This window comes from Conger conger, chromosome 2 (assembly GCF_963514075.1).
Source record: "Conger conger chromosome 2, fConCon1.1, whole genome shotgun sequence".
Classification (NCBI taxonomy): domain Eukaryota; kingdom Metazoa; phylum Chordata; class Actinopteri; order Anguilliformes; family Congridae; genus Conger; species Conger conger.
This window is the reverse complement of record NC_083761.1, coordinates 71250820-71267747: the sequence shown is the minus strand read 5'-3', so window position 1 is coordinate 71267747 and position 16928 is coordinate 71250820. Positions and strand designations below refer to the sequence as shown.

Genomic DNA, 16928 nt, shown 5'->3' with positions numbered 1-16928 from the left:
CGCAAGTGAGCGACAAACAAGGAGCATTTGGGCAGTCTGATCTGAGAATATATCTGAACAAGTAGCCTGTGCGGCGTGTTGAACAGTTCGTGACCATATATATCAAAACGTTGAGAAGTGGTCTGCTGGAGACGACTTGTTTTGCATTTGCGTGGGAACCTTGGACGAGCCATTTTAGCAAGAGTGTGTTATACCCCTCCTGCAGACACTATAGGGGTGTTACACAGAGACATGCAGGGTAGAGAGAATAGTGCCAGGTGAATATACATATATATTTGTGATGCTGAAAATGTAAAACTGGGAACCCATCACTATGAAATCGCCAATCACGTTCTGTAACAGGCCTTTGCTGTATCTGACTTAGTTTCATTATTCTTGTAATTCTCATCCTGCTCTGAGGCTAACAGCACAGAAGTGAATGTTTTGCGCTTCATATTTACGCAACAATTAGAAGTACTTCAAGACGTGTAGTCTACCATGCCTTCATTATCGTGGAATTAAAAAACGAATGAATGACACTTTCATTGGGACCGAGAAGAGTCTGGTCAAAGCTGACGGGAAGGTGACAGTAACACAAATAATCACACATTACAACATCAGTATGCAGAAAAACATATCTGAACACACAATGCGTCAAACAGCAGCAGATTATATATATATATATATAATTTTGTTTGGAATTGAGATAAAATAACATCATACTAAAATATTTAGTATTTATGGTCAATACATTTATTTTTTATTTTTTGGGGGGTTTATTTCTGTTTTAAAATCTTTAAAATCTCAATAATGTCCTGTGTATATCTGGGTATAACAGTCTTGCAGATGCCCAGTGGCTAATAAGTAGACAGGACACAGGGGGTAACTGTATGTTGTTGTACTGCAAAGGCTACATTTTCCTTCAAACGTACCCTGTTATTTCCAAGAGGCTCATTTGTATTGGCTGTGTTCTGCAGTCACAGGATTGTTGCCATATTAGCTTCCCTTGATGACACACAGGTGTACACAGGCTACCAGTTTTTAATCAATAAAAGTTATGCCTTTCCCCTTATTAGTGTTAGATCTGTACCTCTGTGGGGAACATAAGATGAGTGAATGTCCGCACCCTGTCTACGGAATATTTAATGACTAATTGCTGTAATTTCATAATCATAATGAATTGATCATGATAAAATGGTCATAATAAAGGTAGAGTGACTAAAAAAACCCATACATACATTTTGAGTTTATAAGTAAAGTAAATAATACAATGGGGAACGCTTTTCATTAATCTGATAGGCTAGGATGCGTGTTCAAAGCCAATCAGCAGAGTTCGTTATGGTATGGGCGTGGTTGACATTAACTTTTTAACAGTTATTTTTATCCAGCAGACGCCCCATAATGCCTGACCCCGACCTGTAGGCCATGCCAGTGATTTATATCCTCCCCTCAACCAAAAAAAACTTTCGCGGCGCCCACTTAGCAAATCCACTTAATCTTTAATAAAATGTACTGTTTTCGAGCAGTCATTATTTTCCGAGATCTATTAGCCAACTGTGAATGTAAACGGTTTCTGTCTTCTAAATTAAGAACAGTGGGCGTGGTTTATTCTGTTCTAGGACTGAGGGCGCTGCGCTGCCGGAGGTAGCGAGCGACGACGCTTTTAGGCTGTGGTAGAATTGCACTGCCGCTGTCGAAGAAATTGTCATTTGGTGCTCGCCGAGAGGTAAATTCCATTATACCTTCCCCTGACTAACCAAAGTTTAATCTTACTTCTAACTGTGCTATGAGCCTGTTCAGATCAGGTTTGCCTTTCAGTATGGTAGAAAACTATAGCTACTTTAAAAGTCTTGCCCTAAAGCATTAGGCTACTGTAAGAGAAGCATGGCGCATATCGTTTGTCCAGTGTATTAATGATGTGCATGCAGTGTACGCAGTGTACGTTATTAAGTAAAACTATTTTTATACAGAAGCAGTCTTAATGTGTATCCGAAATAGCTGGCAAGTTAAATAATCTTATGAAGATCAAGCGATGAAGAAGTTAAATATGGGCGGGTTTTTTTGCTACGTTTTCGTGCAGTATATGCAACAGGGTAAACTTTGACAGTTCAATGTTGCTGAAAGAAAAGAGGTAGAATAAAATGCCATATGGAAGTGTATCAAGTGCACATTGTCAGCCTAGAATACACATTGCATTTGAGCCATTGAGCCCGTCCGGGTTCATAATTCAATTTTGATGTCTGAATCATTTAGCATATTATGTTGTAATGAATACATACATTAGCTAAACTCGTGCTTGTAATAACAGTCGCGGTATCCTGTTTTTGTGAATCGTTGGTACAGATTAGCATAGTTGTTGAGAGTGTGACGCTGAAACAATGAATGAAAAGAATGTGGAAGTTACAAATCACATTTAATTTTATCCCCTTGCGCGCCTTTCATTACACTTGCCTACTTGTAATGTAATGGAAATGTAACAGGTAGGCTACAGTAATGTCATTAGCTCAATCACAGTTTAATAGAGCCTTGAATTAAGTTATATTTGTGACCTCTTTTTCAGTGCTTCTGACACATTTCTGTTCTAATAATCCAGAACATATGCATGATTGAGCAATCTTACTCCTAACTCCGCATTTTTACTCCCAGTAGGCTCATTCGACTGCCTCTTAAAGGGATAGGTCTAATTAATTGGGAATTTTGCGTTTCTCTCGAAACTGTTTTACGTCCTATTCATTTTTTACGATTTCCCTCTTTTGCTACGTGCTAGCAACATAAACTACCATGTAGCTAAAACACTAACACAGCTACAGATTTGTTAACATCCTATCACAATGTAGTCTTAATGCTCCCTGAGCTGAATTGTTTTTCAGCCAATTAATGGAATATGCATTTTTAGAGCTGTTGCTGAATATGAGACTAAATGCACTTTTACAAACAGTTACAAGTAATTAAGCCTGAGATAGGCAGTATTCATTGCATAGCCTACTAAACAAGATGCCTCATTCAGTGCAGATTTAATTCATAGAGTATATGGTTGCATTGCATATGTGCCTGGCTTTTTCAGACCAAGACCTGGACTGAAGCTGAGTGTATTTGCAAATGGCAAAGAGTTTCACATCTGATTGTCATGTGAATTGTGGCGTATTACCTTAATTGGAGGATGGAAATTCGAGAACCGTTCAAGAGAGTTCCAGGGCCAGGTCAATTAAATATGCCTGGTTGACTACTAGTTTTGTCTCTTTCCATAGTGTGCAACGGCCGTCCCGGAAAGCTCTTGTTTCCGATTGATTAAAAACAGGGCACCTGGTCACAGATTTAAGGTTTATGCTGCTGGACGGTGAGAATGCATGTTCACACAACCGTATTGCAGATATACACAATGTGAAAATTAGACAGCAAACATGGGAAAGAGAGCGTGGATTCGCCATGCAGTGATGCAATGGGACATCCAGACATGAAAATGAGATTAAGAAGGTGATATTGATGAAAAAAGGAACAAACCTCGCCTTCTTTCTCTTTTTGTTTCTCTATCCCCCTCCCCTCCTTTCTCTCTGTAAACAATGTTCTGCTATCATGTCAGTCCAAACATAACATGCTCTAAATCTGGAAGACACCAAAAGATTTAACGGTTTTTGTTGACAGGTTGAAATAATAATGATAATGCTAACAATAGCACAGAAGACTGCCTCAAAGGCTCAGATCCCAGGCAATGCTTCCACTGCCTCCTTGAAGGAAAAACACAGCCGCCCAGGTCTAGGGTGCACTGTGCTTCCTTGTTTAGAGTTTGTGTTTCCTGGAGACTGCACGGTGGAGGCCTTTTCATGAGTTAGGGTGTGTTTCTCCTGAGTCACAAAAACCCCCACATGGGACACTGCAAAGACAAGGCTGGGTAACACTGCACCACACACAGCCCAAATTCATAGATTACTAGTGTACTCTGCACTGGTGTACTGCCCGTTCTCACAGAGCATCACATCATCACGGGTAACTCAGGCTGTATCTGGATTTCATGCACACTTCTTACAAAAATCTAAACGTAATTATTTAATTAGCCCTAATATTTACGCCGTTTTTACATCTTTGCTACAAGTGATAAGTGTACGAATGACAGACAACGATTTTACTTGTGTTCCAATATGAAACGTTTGATTGCAATCTAATGTACAAGTGATCCAGAGTTGCTAGGTATAGCCAGTTAGCTCATTTAGCCAGGGTAAATGGAGGATCCAAAAACTTATACACTGTGCCCTCCTGGTTTGTGTGTGTGTGTGTGTGCATATGTGCCTGTACATGTGTGTGCATGTGTGTGTGTGCATGTGCCAGCTTATGTGTGTGCATATGTGTATGTGCAAGTGTGTGTGCACGTGCCTGTGTATGTGTGTCTGTGCGCGCATGTGTGCTAATGCAAGCATGTGTGTGTGTATGTCTGCACTTTTGCGTGTGTGTACAGTTTCAGTGTGCTGCACCTGCAGTGCTGCTGTGAGCATGGCCAGATTAAACAGCATCTCAGGTGCAGCTGGGGTTTGGGGAGAGCACTGTGCAAGCGGCCAAAACCAGGCTTTGGTTTTGATGCTAATTTCCTGGGCATGTTGAGGTCACTAGCGGCAGTTGGCTCCACTATAGGTGTTCAGCCACCAGCTTCAGCGTAAGTCAGTTGTAACAATACGGCAAATACAAAGTCAATATTTTTTCCACAAGAAAATGTAGCTGCATGCTTGCTGTGTTTTTTTCTTCATCAAATGTCTCTCCATGTGCCGATTTCTTTTAAGTTATTGCGTTATTATGACAATGTAGCAATACTTTGTGGACGAAACAGGGACAGTTTGCAACACTATCTCTCACACACTGAGTGGATGAGCAGCACTCAGCAGTCTCTGGCTCTAAAGTTGTTTCCAGAGTCCTGTAATGTTGTCAAAAATCAGGTTTTGAGAAAATTGACTCCAAAGATAGAAATGGTAAATAATTATACCAATTTTACCATACATTTACATATTACATTTACATTTTAGTCATTTGGCAGATGCTTTTAATCCAAAGCAATTTACAAGTGCATAGGTTCTTCCACAAGTCAAAGCATCACATTCATAACTAGGAAAATACACATGAAATGCTGTTCTAAACATATAGTCATCATAAGTGCAGTTTTTTGTTTTTTTTGGGGGGGGGGGGGTTACACAATAGGGATAGGGATATCAGAAAGGGGGGCAGGGGAAATCAGGAGGGAGGACTAAGGTAGAGTTTGAAAAGGTGTGTTTTTAGTCTGCGTCGAAATAGGGGGAGGGATTCTGCTGTCCTGACAGTGGTAGGCAAGTCATTCCACCACTGAGGAACCAGAACGGAAAACAGGCGTGAACGTACAGCTCGACCGCCAGGTGCTCGTAGAGAGGGAACCATAAGGCGACCAGAGCTGGCAGACCGGAGTGGTCTAGCTGGGGAGAAGGGAGTGATCAAGGATTGTATGTAAGGTGGGGCAGTCCCCTGAAATGCCAACACTAGGGCCTTGAATCGGATGCGTGCGGCAATAGGAAGCCAGTGGAGGCCAATGAGAAGCGGGGTGACATGAGGCGACCTGGGCGGACTGGTGATCAGACGGGCTGCAGCATTCTGGATCAGCTGGAGGGGCTTGATGGCACACGCTGGGAGACTGGTTAGGAGGGAGTTGCAGTGATCCAGGCGGGAAATGACAAGCGCCTGGACTAGGAGCTGGGTGGCTTTCTCCGTCAGGAGATGACGGATACGGCGTATATTGTACAGAAAGAACCTGCAGGTTCTGGCAGTGAAGGATACTTGTGGAGCAAGGGTGAGGCAGTTATCAAGAGTCACCCCAAGATTCTTTGCCGTACGGGAGGAGCTATATATAGCCCCTCCCATTAGACGTAAACATCATGTGAGTGGGCAGCGCCTCCCCGAACTAGCTCCTTTGCATCATTTTGGACCAATTGACAGATCTAAACCACTGAAACCAGCCCACAGTGTAAATTATTTTTGTGAGTTTGAGTAAGTGACACTGTAGTGATGTCAGCTTCCATTTTTGGTTTGCACTGATGGGAAAAAAAGTCCCTTGTGCTTCTGTTAGGGTGGTTTGAAGAGGAGATAAAACTGATAAGGTGAAACCTCTATTAACTTGGCAGGAAGCCAGTCTGTCATTTCATCAGATTTACTTAGTGCATTTCTGTAGTTGTGTGCCAAAGTTGGGAACTCTATGCTCAGAAATAATGTGTCTCTCCAGCAGTTGAGTTGGAAGGCATGGTTCATGCACAGGGTAAATTCTGTTCCTGGAGTCAAACCAGTGGATTGTGTTACATCTCACGGAGCCTCTGAGCTAACGCTAATTTTATAACAGGTTATATTAAAGTACATTGTATGTCTGCTTGCTGCATATTGTGAGCATATCTTTTCATCCAGGCCTTTAGCAGTTGCCGCAGTAAATTACAGAATTAGTCTGACTGCGCCCAGTAATATATCTAGTCTCATTTCAAAAGGTGTCCTTGCTCAAGACAGACAGCACTATGTGGAATTCTGTCTGAACTGTGACGTGACTTTCAGTTACCGTTTCCGTGGTTATGGTGGTGTGGCGGTTTTGGGCTGGAGTGTCATCTGCCATTTTTGTTGTCGTTTGTCATTGTTCCGTAAGTACAACGCCATGGCTCACACCTGCTCTGAGAAGGGCCGCGTTTACATTCATTAGTCTTTGCACTCGTCTTCCTCTGTGATGTCTGAGTCAGAATGTTTACGAGACTAAGTCACTCCCCTGTCTGCGTGCTCCACTATTCGGTTGTTTGCGGTACTTCTGGGGTTCAACCGTCCTTCCAATCTTGCATTCCTTACTTCCGGCTTCATTCGCTAGTTAATTTTGTAAAGCACTATTCTTACTAACAACTACTAATTTAGTTATTGTACAATACTAATCATATTAATACACTTACTGTCTGTCTAACTAACACACTAACAGTCACTTAATTTGGGTAGTTTAGATTTAATCACGTAACTAACTTACTAACGCATCTCCAGTTTCAATTCTGTTCTGTAACTCCGTCTCCCTATTCTATCACTGATTACTTGCTTCATTTCAGCAAAGTGTTCACACCTGTCTCTTGTATCACTGCATCTCCTGATTCTCTGCAATTGTCTACTCCCTAGTCCAGAGCCGTTTGTATTACATGTGTGTCTTTGTCAATCCATTCTGCTTTTTGTTTCCCCCTCGTTATTGTATTATCACCCTTTCATGTGTCTCACCTGATGTCTATTTGTTAGACTGCCCTCACGCCCATGCCCCGCCTAGTTTGTCTCATTCCCCTGTGTATTTATACCTGTCTTTTTCAGTTGCACCTTGCTAGTTCGTCTTGTCCTGTTGTTGAGTCCCGAGCCCTTTATTCCTTCCCCCTGTTCTAGCCCCCTTGTTCCCGAGCCCTTGCCCTTGTGGCATTCTCTCCGGTTGGTTTTTGGTTTTCTGTTTTTCTTGTGTTTGACCCCTGCCTTCTTTTTGGACTCTTCATTTTGGATCAGCTTTTGTACTTTTTCCCACACCCCTGTGTCTGCTTCTGGTTCCTCTGTCCTCCCCACCGTGACACTAAACAGACCACAGGTCTGAGACAGATTGCTCATCTTCGCACGCAGTAGGAAATATTTGAATGGAGTGGGCTGCACGTAGGTGTTAGGTAATGGCGAGTGATGACTTTCAGAGCAGGAACTGACCACTAGCCGATGTGATAGCAGTTACTGGCAGAATCCTAAATGGGAAAAACATCGAGACTTCTAATAAAATATATTTACATGCTTTTTCCTATTTGTCCCTTTTTGGCTCATGGCAATTTATTGGGCGAAGCGGTAGGTAACATGTCCTCAGTCGACCTTTTGGACCACTGACCCACTTCTCATCAGTGGCTTCAGCACCTCTCCCCGCCTCATCGGGACCGGTTGGGTCCAGTCCTGGCTCTGATGAGATTTCCATGCCGGTGCTTTGGTATAAATCACATGTGAGCCCATTGTTCCCCTGCAGGATGGTGATAGGGGAAGCTTGGCCAGGTAGAGAGGAGAAGTTGTCAGTGTGTGTGCAGTGCTCCTAAAGCACTTCCTCAGATTGTTCAGCAATAGATGAGGGAAACGTGTTAATATTCTCCCCTTCTTCAACAAGCTTGTTTTCCACACACTGGCATGGCTGCTCAGGGCCACTGTGGAAATAATTTCATTTCAGACACTCAGTTAGCACTTTATTAGGTATTTATTAGACTTATTTTTTAGACCTAGACTGCTGTAGCCTATCCACTTAGTGGTTTGATGCGTTGTGCGATTAGAGATGCTCTTCTGCATACCGCTGTTGTAATGTGTGGTTATTTGTGGTACAGTGACCATCCTGTCAGCTTTGACCAGTCTGGCCATTCTCCTCTGACCTCTCACCTTAAGAAGCCAAACTGTTGCTCAGTGCATTTTTTTTTTTTGCACCATTCTCTGCAAGCTCTAGAGACAGTTGTGCGTGAAAATCCCAGGAGATCCTGAGATACTCAAACCACCCTGTCAGTCACCAACTATCATTCCACGGTCAAGGTCACTTAAATCACACACACGATTGGCTGATTAGGTAATCGCATGAATAAGTATGGGTACAGGTGTTCCTAATGAAGTGCTCTTTGAGTGTATGTCAGTCATGAAGTACCAATATATTCATTTTCACATGTCAGATATTTGTATTTTTGTGAAAATATATTTAGAAATGTGAAAACTTTGTTGCTGTTGCATAAGCATGCCATAATTTTTCATTTGCATCTGAGTTTTGCAGCTGCACCTAAATGGTTGGAATTTATATAGAGCCTTCCAAAGTGCTGCACAATTGCTGTTTCTCATTTATCCACACACACACGGCAATTGTTTGCCATGCATGGCACCAACCAGCACCTCAGGAACAATTGGGGGTCATGTGTTTTGCTCAGGGAAACTTTGATACACCCAGGGTGGGATCAAACCGGCAACTCTTTGACCGGCAGATGACTGCTCTTACCTCCTGAGCCAAGGTCACACCTGTACTGTTGCCTCCTATAGGTGACCCATTTTGTAAAAGTGAAAAAGTAAATCAAACTAAAAGTTGAAAAAATGCAGAATATTTATCAATAGAAGTAAAAAGAGACCACATGAGTAAATTGTAGATTTTCTGATGGTCACCTGTTCTTTTTCTCCCTGCAGCCATGCCTACTTACCTTCAAACCTTTATGGAGAGTTTATACTCTTCTGTTTCTCAAAAAGTGTAATTGTATTGGCAAGATTGGAAACTGTGCTGTGGAACATAAGCAAGTGGCTGTTTCTAGGCAACTCATGGAATGTTTTCCCATGGAACGCCAGGTGGTGTGTAATTCTGAAATGATGGCTGCAGTACTGAGACTCTAGGCTTATAGTCATAGCCGTACTCAGGAGGCTCTTCTCCGTCCGTGAGCTCTCTGTAGCCGTGCACATGCTGAATGTAGAAAGGGGAATTCCTGTATCCATCCCGGACCTGCCTGCCCTACTGACGCAAGAAAACAAGCCTTCCTGTTTTCACCGTGGTCAACAAGCGTGAGAAGGTTCAATCATGCGAGGAGGAACAATCCCGTTTTTTTTTTTTTCTTACCTCTGCCTCACTGTAAACTAAGTACCCTGGATTCTTCTGTAACCAAGCCTTGGTGAATGGGTTATAAAGTGGTATCACTGTAGGATAGCAGGAGGAAGTGACACAGTGGGACACTCTGTCTTATTTGTGCAGAGAAAGCTGCAAAAATGTGTAATTGAACTGACTAGCTGACACAGAGAGAGCTTTGGCAAAGGTGCTGTTTATGGAACAGGTTTCCTCTACTTCCTTCACGATGGTATTTCGGCAGGAAACATCAGTCTTTAAAAAAAAAAAGAATTCAGTACTTAAAAGTGAAATCACCCATTACTAGCCTTTTTGAGTGTAGAACCTTTTCTGTGCAGCAACTGCTTAATGCATACTGTATGCCATTCCCATGGACTGATTTATCTCATTGTGATAATGAAATGCAGATTACTTACCAGTGGAGTGTATTTTTAATATAGCTGCATGTGAAGGTCTTGGCTTGTTCTCCTTATACATCACAGAAACTTTCCTGAGAATGCTGACATTGTGTGATTGTGACGACAAAGACCAAATGCTAAATGTTTGCCTTGGTCGAGTGAATATCCATGCATGCATCCCTTACCGAACCTGTTTATTGTTGGTCACGGTGGGGGTGCTTGAGCATAACAATAATAATGATTGGGCAAGAGGCGGGTATGCACCCTGGACAGCTGGCCAGTTCATCGCAGGGCGCACACACCGTTCACTCACACACTCCACCGACGTGGATTTGATCCGAGAGTGTGGTGCTCACTCATGAGCTGCGGGCAGGCGGCACGGTCTCTGGTCAAACCCGGGCCACGTCAGTGCCGACTGCGGCTTGGCTTCACTTCGCCGGAGGGATGTACGTTCTGGAAGGGCAGCCTGTAGCGTAGTGGTTGAGGTAAATGACTGGGACACGCAAGGTTGGTGGTTTGAATCCCGGTGTAGGCCCTTGAGCAAGGCCCTTAACCCTGCATTGCTCCAGGGGAGGATTTTCTCCTGCTTAGTCTAATCAACTGTACGTCGCTCTGGATAAGAGCGTCTGCCAAATGCCATTAATGTAATGTGATGTAATGGAAGGGATTCATTCGCTGTGTCATCACTGAATGATGCAAATAGTTTGGATACCATCTTATTCAAATATGATTTGCGTGGTTTGCAGCATTCATTCAGCTCTGAATGTTTATTCATCTAACATTCTCACATTCTCAGCATGACGGAAAACATCCTCGCAGTGTTGGTGCCATGTTCTTAGTTATAACACTGACAAAACATTCCAGTAATATTGGTAGAACATTTTGTGTTGGCTGTGGTGAAGTGCTTATTGACAGATGGCGAGGTTTCTGCAGGTGTTCAGCAAGAAGGTCACCTTAAGCCGTTCACACGCCACGTCTCGCTTTATCACATACGAAAGAAGGAAAAAAACCTCCAGTGGCCTAAATATATCTTTGTACACCTACTCATTTAGAGCACAGGAAGTGTGCTGAGCGCGCTGATCTTCTAAAATCAGATGGGCGGCTATCGAGACTGCAGGAAGCCTGTGGTCATCAGCACAATGTCCCGGTGAAGGCCCCGTCTCCCCCCTGTGTGGCTAGGGTCAGGTCTAAATCCACACACAACAAACAGCCTCTCACAGTCATCCTGCAGGCTCAGGCTCAGACCAGCAGCGGGAGAAAAGTAAAAAATAAATTATTAAACATGGCTGCGTGAAACATCCCACCGCTGCCCGCCCCCTGTGCATCTGTTCACCCCTCCTCCGCACCCGCCCCCCAGCCCCCCTCACTTTTCACACCAACCTTCAGCACAGGGCCCGCCGCCCCCCCACCACTCCGTCACCAGCGCAAAGAGGAAGTGTGTCGGGCGAGCAGCTTTCCTTTTCAAATTGCCCATCTCCTCGGACTGGCGTGGAGAAGCTCGGGTTCAGACAGCCAAAGAGATTAGGGGAACGATGGGATTTGGTCAAGGAAAGGTAGGGTACAGGCCTTTTTTTGGGGGGGGGGGGGGGGGCAAGGGGGCAGGCACGTGAGCTTCCTGTTTCAGTCAGGAGCACTTACAGACCTGCCGCATGAACACAGTTTTACAGCACAAACGGCGTCGGTCTCTCGGGTTCAGCGTCAGTAAAGCAAGGAGAAAACCGCTTCTTTTGGAACAGACGTGCTTCTTCAGCTCACACGCTGTGGTGTTTCACCAGTCTGCCATACAGCAGGGGTCTGTCTAAGTAGCAGTTTTGTTTCCTGCATTGCCGTTTTCTGTTTGTTGTTGTTGAGCTTCTCTGCATTCTGAATTTCTCTAACAGTAGCTCTAGGTCAGCACCATAAAACAGCTCTGTACTGGAAGAGCTCATGGGGTTTTAGCGATGTAATGTCTATATATTCTTGTTATTACAGAATTAGTAGACCGTATTTGGCACTACTTAGATCTGCGGTAAAACATGGGTAAAGTACTGAGCTATGACTGGAATATGTGCAATCTGACTGTAATACACAACTCAGGCACTATGCAGCAGTCTGATGCATTATGCCATGCGTGTAGCTAATGGAATTCTTGTCAATTCGTTTATCTGACAGCTCAAAGGTTTCAGTCTGGTCAAGACAGATGCGTTTTTACTATACTTTCTCTTCCAGTAAGAATATTTTGAATGACACTTAGTCACTAATTGCCATTAACAAGATGAATATAAAAATATGGCACTTTTCAGTTCATATTAGCATCCTGTGGGTCATCAGATTTGGAGCCCGCTTGTGCTGAGCGCGGGCCTGCATGACGATGTGCATTCACGTGTGATTTTATCAGCGGACTGACGCGCACACCTGCCTCTGCCCACAGTGTGAAATCCTGGCACCATCATGTGTGTGAAGCATGAGCTCCATGGCCTCTTGGGATTTGTCTAGGAACACGGAGAGCATGGAGGCCACAGGTGAGTACCGTGCATCTGCTGCGCTCGCATATGCAATAGCCAATATCCCGCTGCGTAAAACAGATAGTACAGTGTGGTAGAACCTCGGAGCTACAGTCTGAGCAATCGGCAGTATGGGAAAATAAACCAGCAGTCTATGCAACGATGCCTCAGCCAGGTTCTCGTTATCAGTATTACAGCTGGAACAAATGACACATTCGACCTTGGATATGACTGTTTGATTTAAAGTGCTTTATATAGGGCCTGTAAACAACCACATTTTGAAACAATTGGGTCACAGGAGAATTAATGCTCTAATAAGTGCTTTGGTGCTTCCTGGATTATCCCTGTGCTGGCTGGTTTTAATTCCAACCAATATTCATTCAGATACTTTTCATGATTTTATTCTTAAACAGATTTGGCCCAATGCAGGATTGTTACTCTTCATTTTTAGCTGAGCTGAGCTATGGTTTTGCTTCAGTGATTAGGTCATCAATGTTTTGGCATTTAGAACTTCACTAGGTCAGCTGTAGGTCCATCAGCTAAGCAATAGAAAATGTAAAAGCTTTCAAAATGAATGTTTTCCACAGTGCATTACAGAAAATGAAGAACTAATATGCCTTAAATTAATAAAGAATATTCATCAAAGAAAATTATCCATTTAAAAACAATTAACAGCTCTATATACTCCAGTAAGGCTATAGTAATCTAGGCAATGACTAAAATGTGTAAATTACTCATTCGCAATGCAGGGGTATTTTGAAATTGCTTGAAAATTCACAAACGGCTCATAATTCCAAGCGACTTGTTTGCATCTCTGAGGTTCTTCTGTACCTTTAATTAATATCATCAATATAATCTTGGGGAATTTTCCTAATAGACAATAATAATGATAATGTAAAAGATCATCGTAAGTATAGTGTGAGGCAGGGGAAAGTTTTATTTAATTCCATTCATTTACCTCATTGTTTACCTCATGTACTGTACTTTCTGGGGGTTCAGGTCTGGTCTTTCCCCTTTTTGCTCTTCTATCACTCTGCAAAGCCTCTTTGTGAATTGAATTGAATTGAATTGAATCCGTGCTGGCAGGGTACAGTAAGCAGTGTAATCCTCTGAACCGTCCTGTAGGGGGCAGCGCTTCCGCCGCTGTGGAGTCCGACATTTACCGCAGCCTCCAGGCGGTCCTCCGAGAGCTGGACTGCCAACATCCCGCCTCCGTGTCAAACAAAGGTAACCAGGCCCTTAGGTATCTGTGTATGTCAAAGTCAGTCAGTCCGGTGTGTGTCATACAGACATAATGTTACTCAGGACAACCCTGCAGGTGTGTCATACAGTCATAATGTCACTCAGGACGACCTGGCAGGTGTGTAGCGGCCTGTAGCGTAGTGGTTAAGGTACATGACTGGGACAGGCAAGGTTGGTGGTTCAAATCCCAGTGTAGCCACAATAAGATCCGCACAGCCATTGGGCCCTTGAGCAAGGCCCTTAACCCTGCATTGCTCCAGGGGAGGATTGTCTCCTGCTTAGTCTAATCAACTGTACGTCGCTCTGGATAAGAGCGTCTGTCAAATGGCAATAATATAATGTAATGTAATGTAATGTGTGTGTCATACAATCATCATGTCACTCAGGACAACCCTGCAGGTGTGTCATACAGTCATAATGTCACTCAGGATAACCCTGCAGGTGCTAGCTAGCTCAGCAACATAGATGCAGATACATTTAATAAAAAAACATTAAAGAAAAGCTGCTGCTGATATGTACACGTAATCTGTGGTTGAGCTGAGCTGAATATTCCAGGCTTCACTGAGGGACGGAAAGTTCCATGGGCTCCTCAAACCACACTAATAATGACTGCATTAGTGTAGTGCTAATGTTGATTACTGATTGATGAATGTGTCTTCCATAAAGGGATGTTGAGATGGACTCTGCACAAGAAGGTCCAGAATAGCCCTTCCAACTGCATCTCCCTGGTGAAAATAGCGGTGAAGGAACTGGAGAGAGTACGTCAACAATGCCTTGGGTCATGAATTTAGTCGTTAAAAATGCGTGTGCTTTTATATCATGAGATTACACCATCGTAATATTTAAGTGTTTTATAACTAGAAAAGCCGTTCAAGTGTACACACTGTAGCGCTGTTATACATATGAATTATATGCTTGTTCTAAACGAAGTATTTTATGGCATGTTACATAAACTGATTACTTTGGCCTAGCTCACAGTAGAAATGTGTGATCAGTGTGGATTTTTCCCTTTGTTATCCCAGGCAGAGAGGGTGGACTGTAAATTATACATCATTCCCCTGCTGCATACACTCATCTACGCGGTTATACAGGTGAGAACTGATTTCTGCAGAGACAAAACAATCATCCTTATTCAAACAATCTTCCTTGATAAAACAATCACCCTTATTTAGACAGATCCACATTTCCTGCATCTCTCCGTGTCTGTTCTTTTTAAACGGTAAACGGGTGGATGGATGCTGTCCTTTGTCACAGTAGATTTTTCTGCTCAGGCTTCCTGTTTGTCCCATTCCCGCTGTATTCCTGTGACTGTTGATAATCTGTGCTAGGGCCCTGGCTCAGTGACAGGCCTGCTGTTTCCGGGAGACAGAGCGCACCGTATATGACTTGTGGCTGTGCTGTTTCAGGCGGCCTATATCCCGGATGACCTGTATAAGAGGGTGTATGACTTCTGCAAGAGGCTGCTGACTCTGCCGCAGCCATACTGCACCGTGGGCCTCAGCTACGCCTGGCGCATGAAGAAGGAACGCGTCGCTCCAGGTAGCTGGGTTCGACCAATCACATCACTCAATATTTCAGCTGCAGCTATCTTTGCATTATTGTACAATGATGGGCAGCTGTCCTGCTTAGTGTATGTTTGAAAGGACTTCTTTGAGGAGTCAGCCCTGGTGAAAAATCCAGCTACACCGGCTTGAAATTACCAGCTACCATCTGTTTCAAAACATAGCTTGAACCGGTCAAACCTTGTCAAGCCGGGAGCTGGTCTGAACTGGTCTACCAGCTACTGTACCAGCTGTTTCAAAACATAGCTTGAGCTGTTTTTTTCAACAAGGAGCTGTTTATTCCACTGTTTCCTGTTTGTCCTGGCCCATACTGTAGTTGTTGCTGCAGTGGACAGTATGCCTGTTTCCTCTGCAGGTGCTTCATACCAACGGATGGTTCTGGCAGAGCAGAGACTGAAGAGCGAATATTATCCCCTCCAAGAGAAGTAAGACCTTTTATAACACGTACATTCATGCATCGGTACATGGGTAAGGAAGGAGGGCAGTATATTATTATGAAACTATTATTTGTTATTTAGCTGACACTTTTATCCAAAGCGACTTACCGTCGATTAGCAGGGGACAATCCCCCCAGCAATGTGGGGTTAAGGGATGCATGTTATTGTGGCTGCACTGGGGATTGAATCGCCAACGTTGCGGGTCCCAGTCACGTACCTTCGCCCTGTTAGAGGTGTAACGGGTGGGAAATGCAGGCTGTCTGCGTGCACGCTCTTTTGCAGCTCATGTCTGGCGTGCACCAGGGCCTGCAGCAGTCAGTGCGGTAAGCGATGACCGTAAATGAGATTGAGGGCTGCTGCGACCGTGGTCTCATCACCCGTCTCTCTCTCGCTCTCTCTGCAGGCTATTTGTGTTCGCGGACCCCAGCGTGCTCTCGGGCCCTCTGGGGGCCGCCGTCAAGGAGGACATGGAGGTGGCGGGGTCGTACATTAGCCCCCTGGGCCACATGTGCAGCGTGGTGCAGCACACCCTGCAGGCAGGCCTGGGGGAGGACTGCCACGGACCCACGCTGGTGCAGGCACTTAAGGTCAGAGCTGCAGGGTGTGTGTGCGCTTCTGTGTGTGTGTGTGTGTGTGTGTGTGTGTGCACCTCTGTGTGCGTGTGCATGTGTGTGTGTACCTCTGTGTGTGTGTGTGCGTGTGTGTGTTTGTGTGTGTACCTCTGTGTGTGCGTGTGTGTCTGTCTCTGTGTGTGCATGTGTGTGCGTGTGCCTCTGTGTGTGTGTGCATGTGTGTGCGTACCTCTGTGTGTGTGTGCGTGTGTGTGTTTGTGTGTGTGTACCTCTGTGTGTGCGTGCGTGTGTGTGTGCCTCTGTGTGTGTGCGTGTGCCTGTGTGCATGTTCCTGGATGCGTGTGTGTCATCTGTGTGTGGTCTGAACAGTGTCAATCTTCTGATGCACTAGTAATAAGCTTCAGAGCCGCAGGGTGAGTGTGCGCTTCTGTGTGTGTGTGTGTGTGTGTGCGCGCACCTCTGTGTGTGTGTGCATGTGTGTGTGTACCTCTGTGTGTGTGTGTGCGTGTGTGTGTTTGTGTGTGTACCTCTGTGTGTGCGTGTGTGTCTGTCTCTGTGTGTGCATGTGTGTGCGTGTGCCTCTGTGTGTGTGTGCATGTGTGTGTTTGTGTGTGTGTACCTCTGTGTGTGTGTGCGTGTGCCTCTGTGTGTGTG

General features: G+C 44.4%; 1 protein-coding gene across 4 annotated transcripts in view; it reads left to right on the top strand.

Annotated features, from left to right (window-relative positions):
• The first annotated feature begins 1635 nt into the window (after positions 1–1635).
• The window catches only part of LOC133111443 (phosphoinositide 3-kinase regulatory subunit 6), a 28670-nt gene continuing 13377 nt past the window's right edge, over positions 1636–16928 (top strand). For 3 of the 4 annotated variants that reach the window (XR_009704995.1, XM_061221829.1, XM_061221812.1), the window contains exons 1-8: positions 1636–1705; positions 12389–12479; positions 13587–13688; positions 14370–14461; positions 14726–14794; positions 15110–15242; positions 15621–15690; positions 16106–16289. Coding sequence is in view for 3 of the 4 variants with exons in the window: in XM_061221829.1 (XP_061077813.1) it covers positions 12422–12479; positions 13587–13688; positions 14370–14461; positions 14726–14794; positions 15110–15242; positions 15621–15690; positions 16106–16289 (708 nt within the window). In the remaining variant the exon portion in view is untranslated. Of the gene's footprint in view, positions 1706–11397; positions 11532–12388; positions 12480–13586; positions 13689–14369; positions 14462–14725; positions 14795–15109; positions 15243–15620; positions 15691–16105; positions 16290–16928 lie in introns of those variants that run through there. The other variant, XM_061221821.1, reaches the window with a different exon arrangement.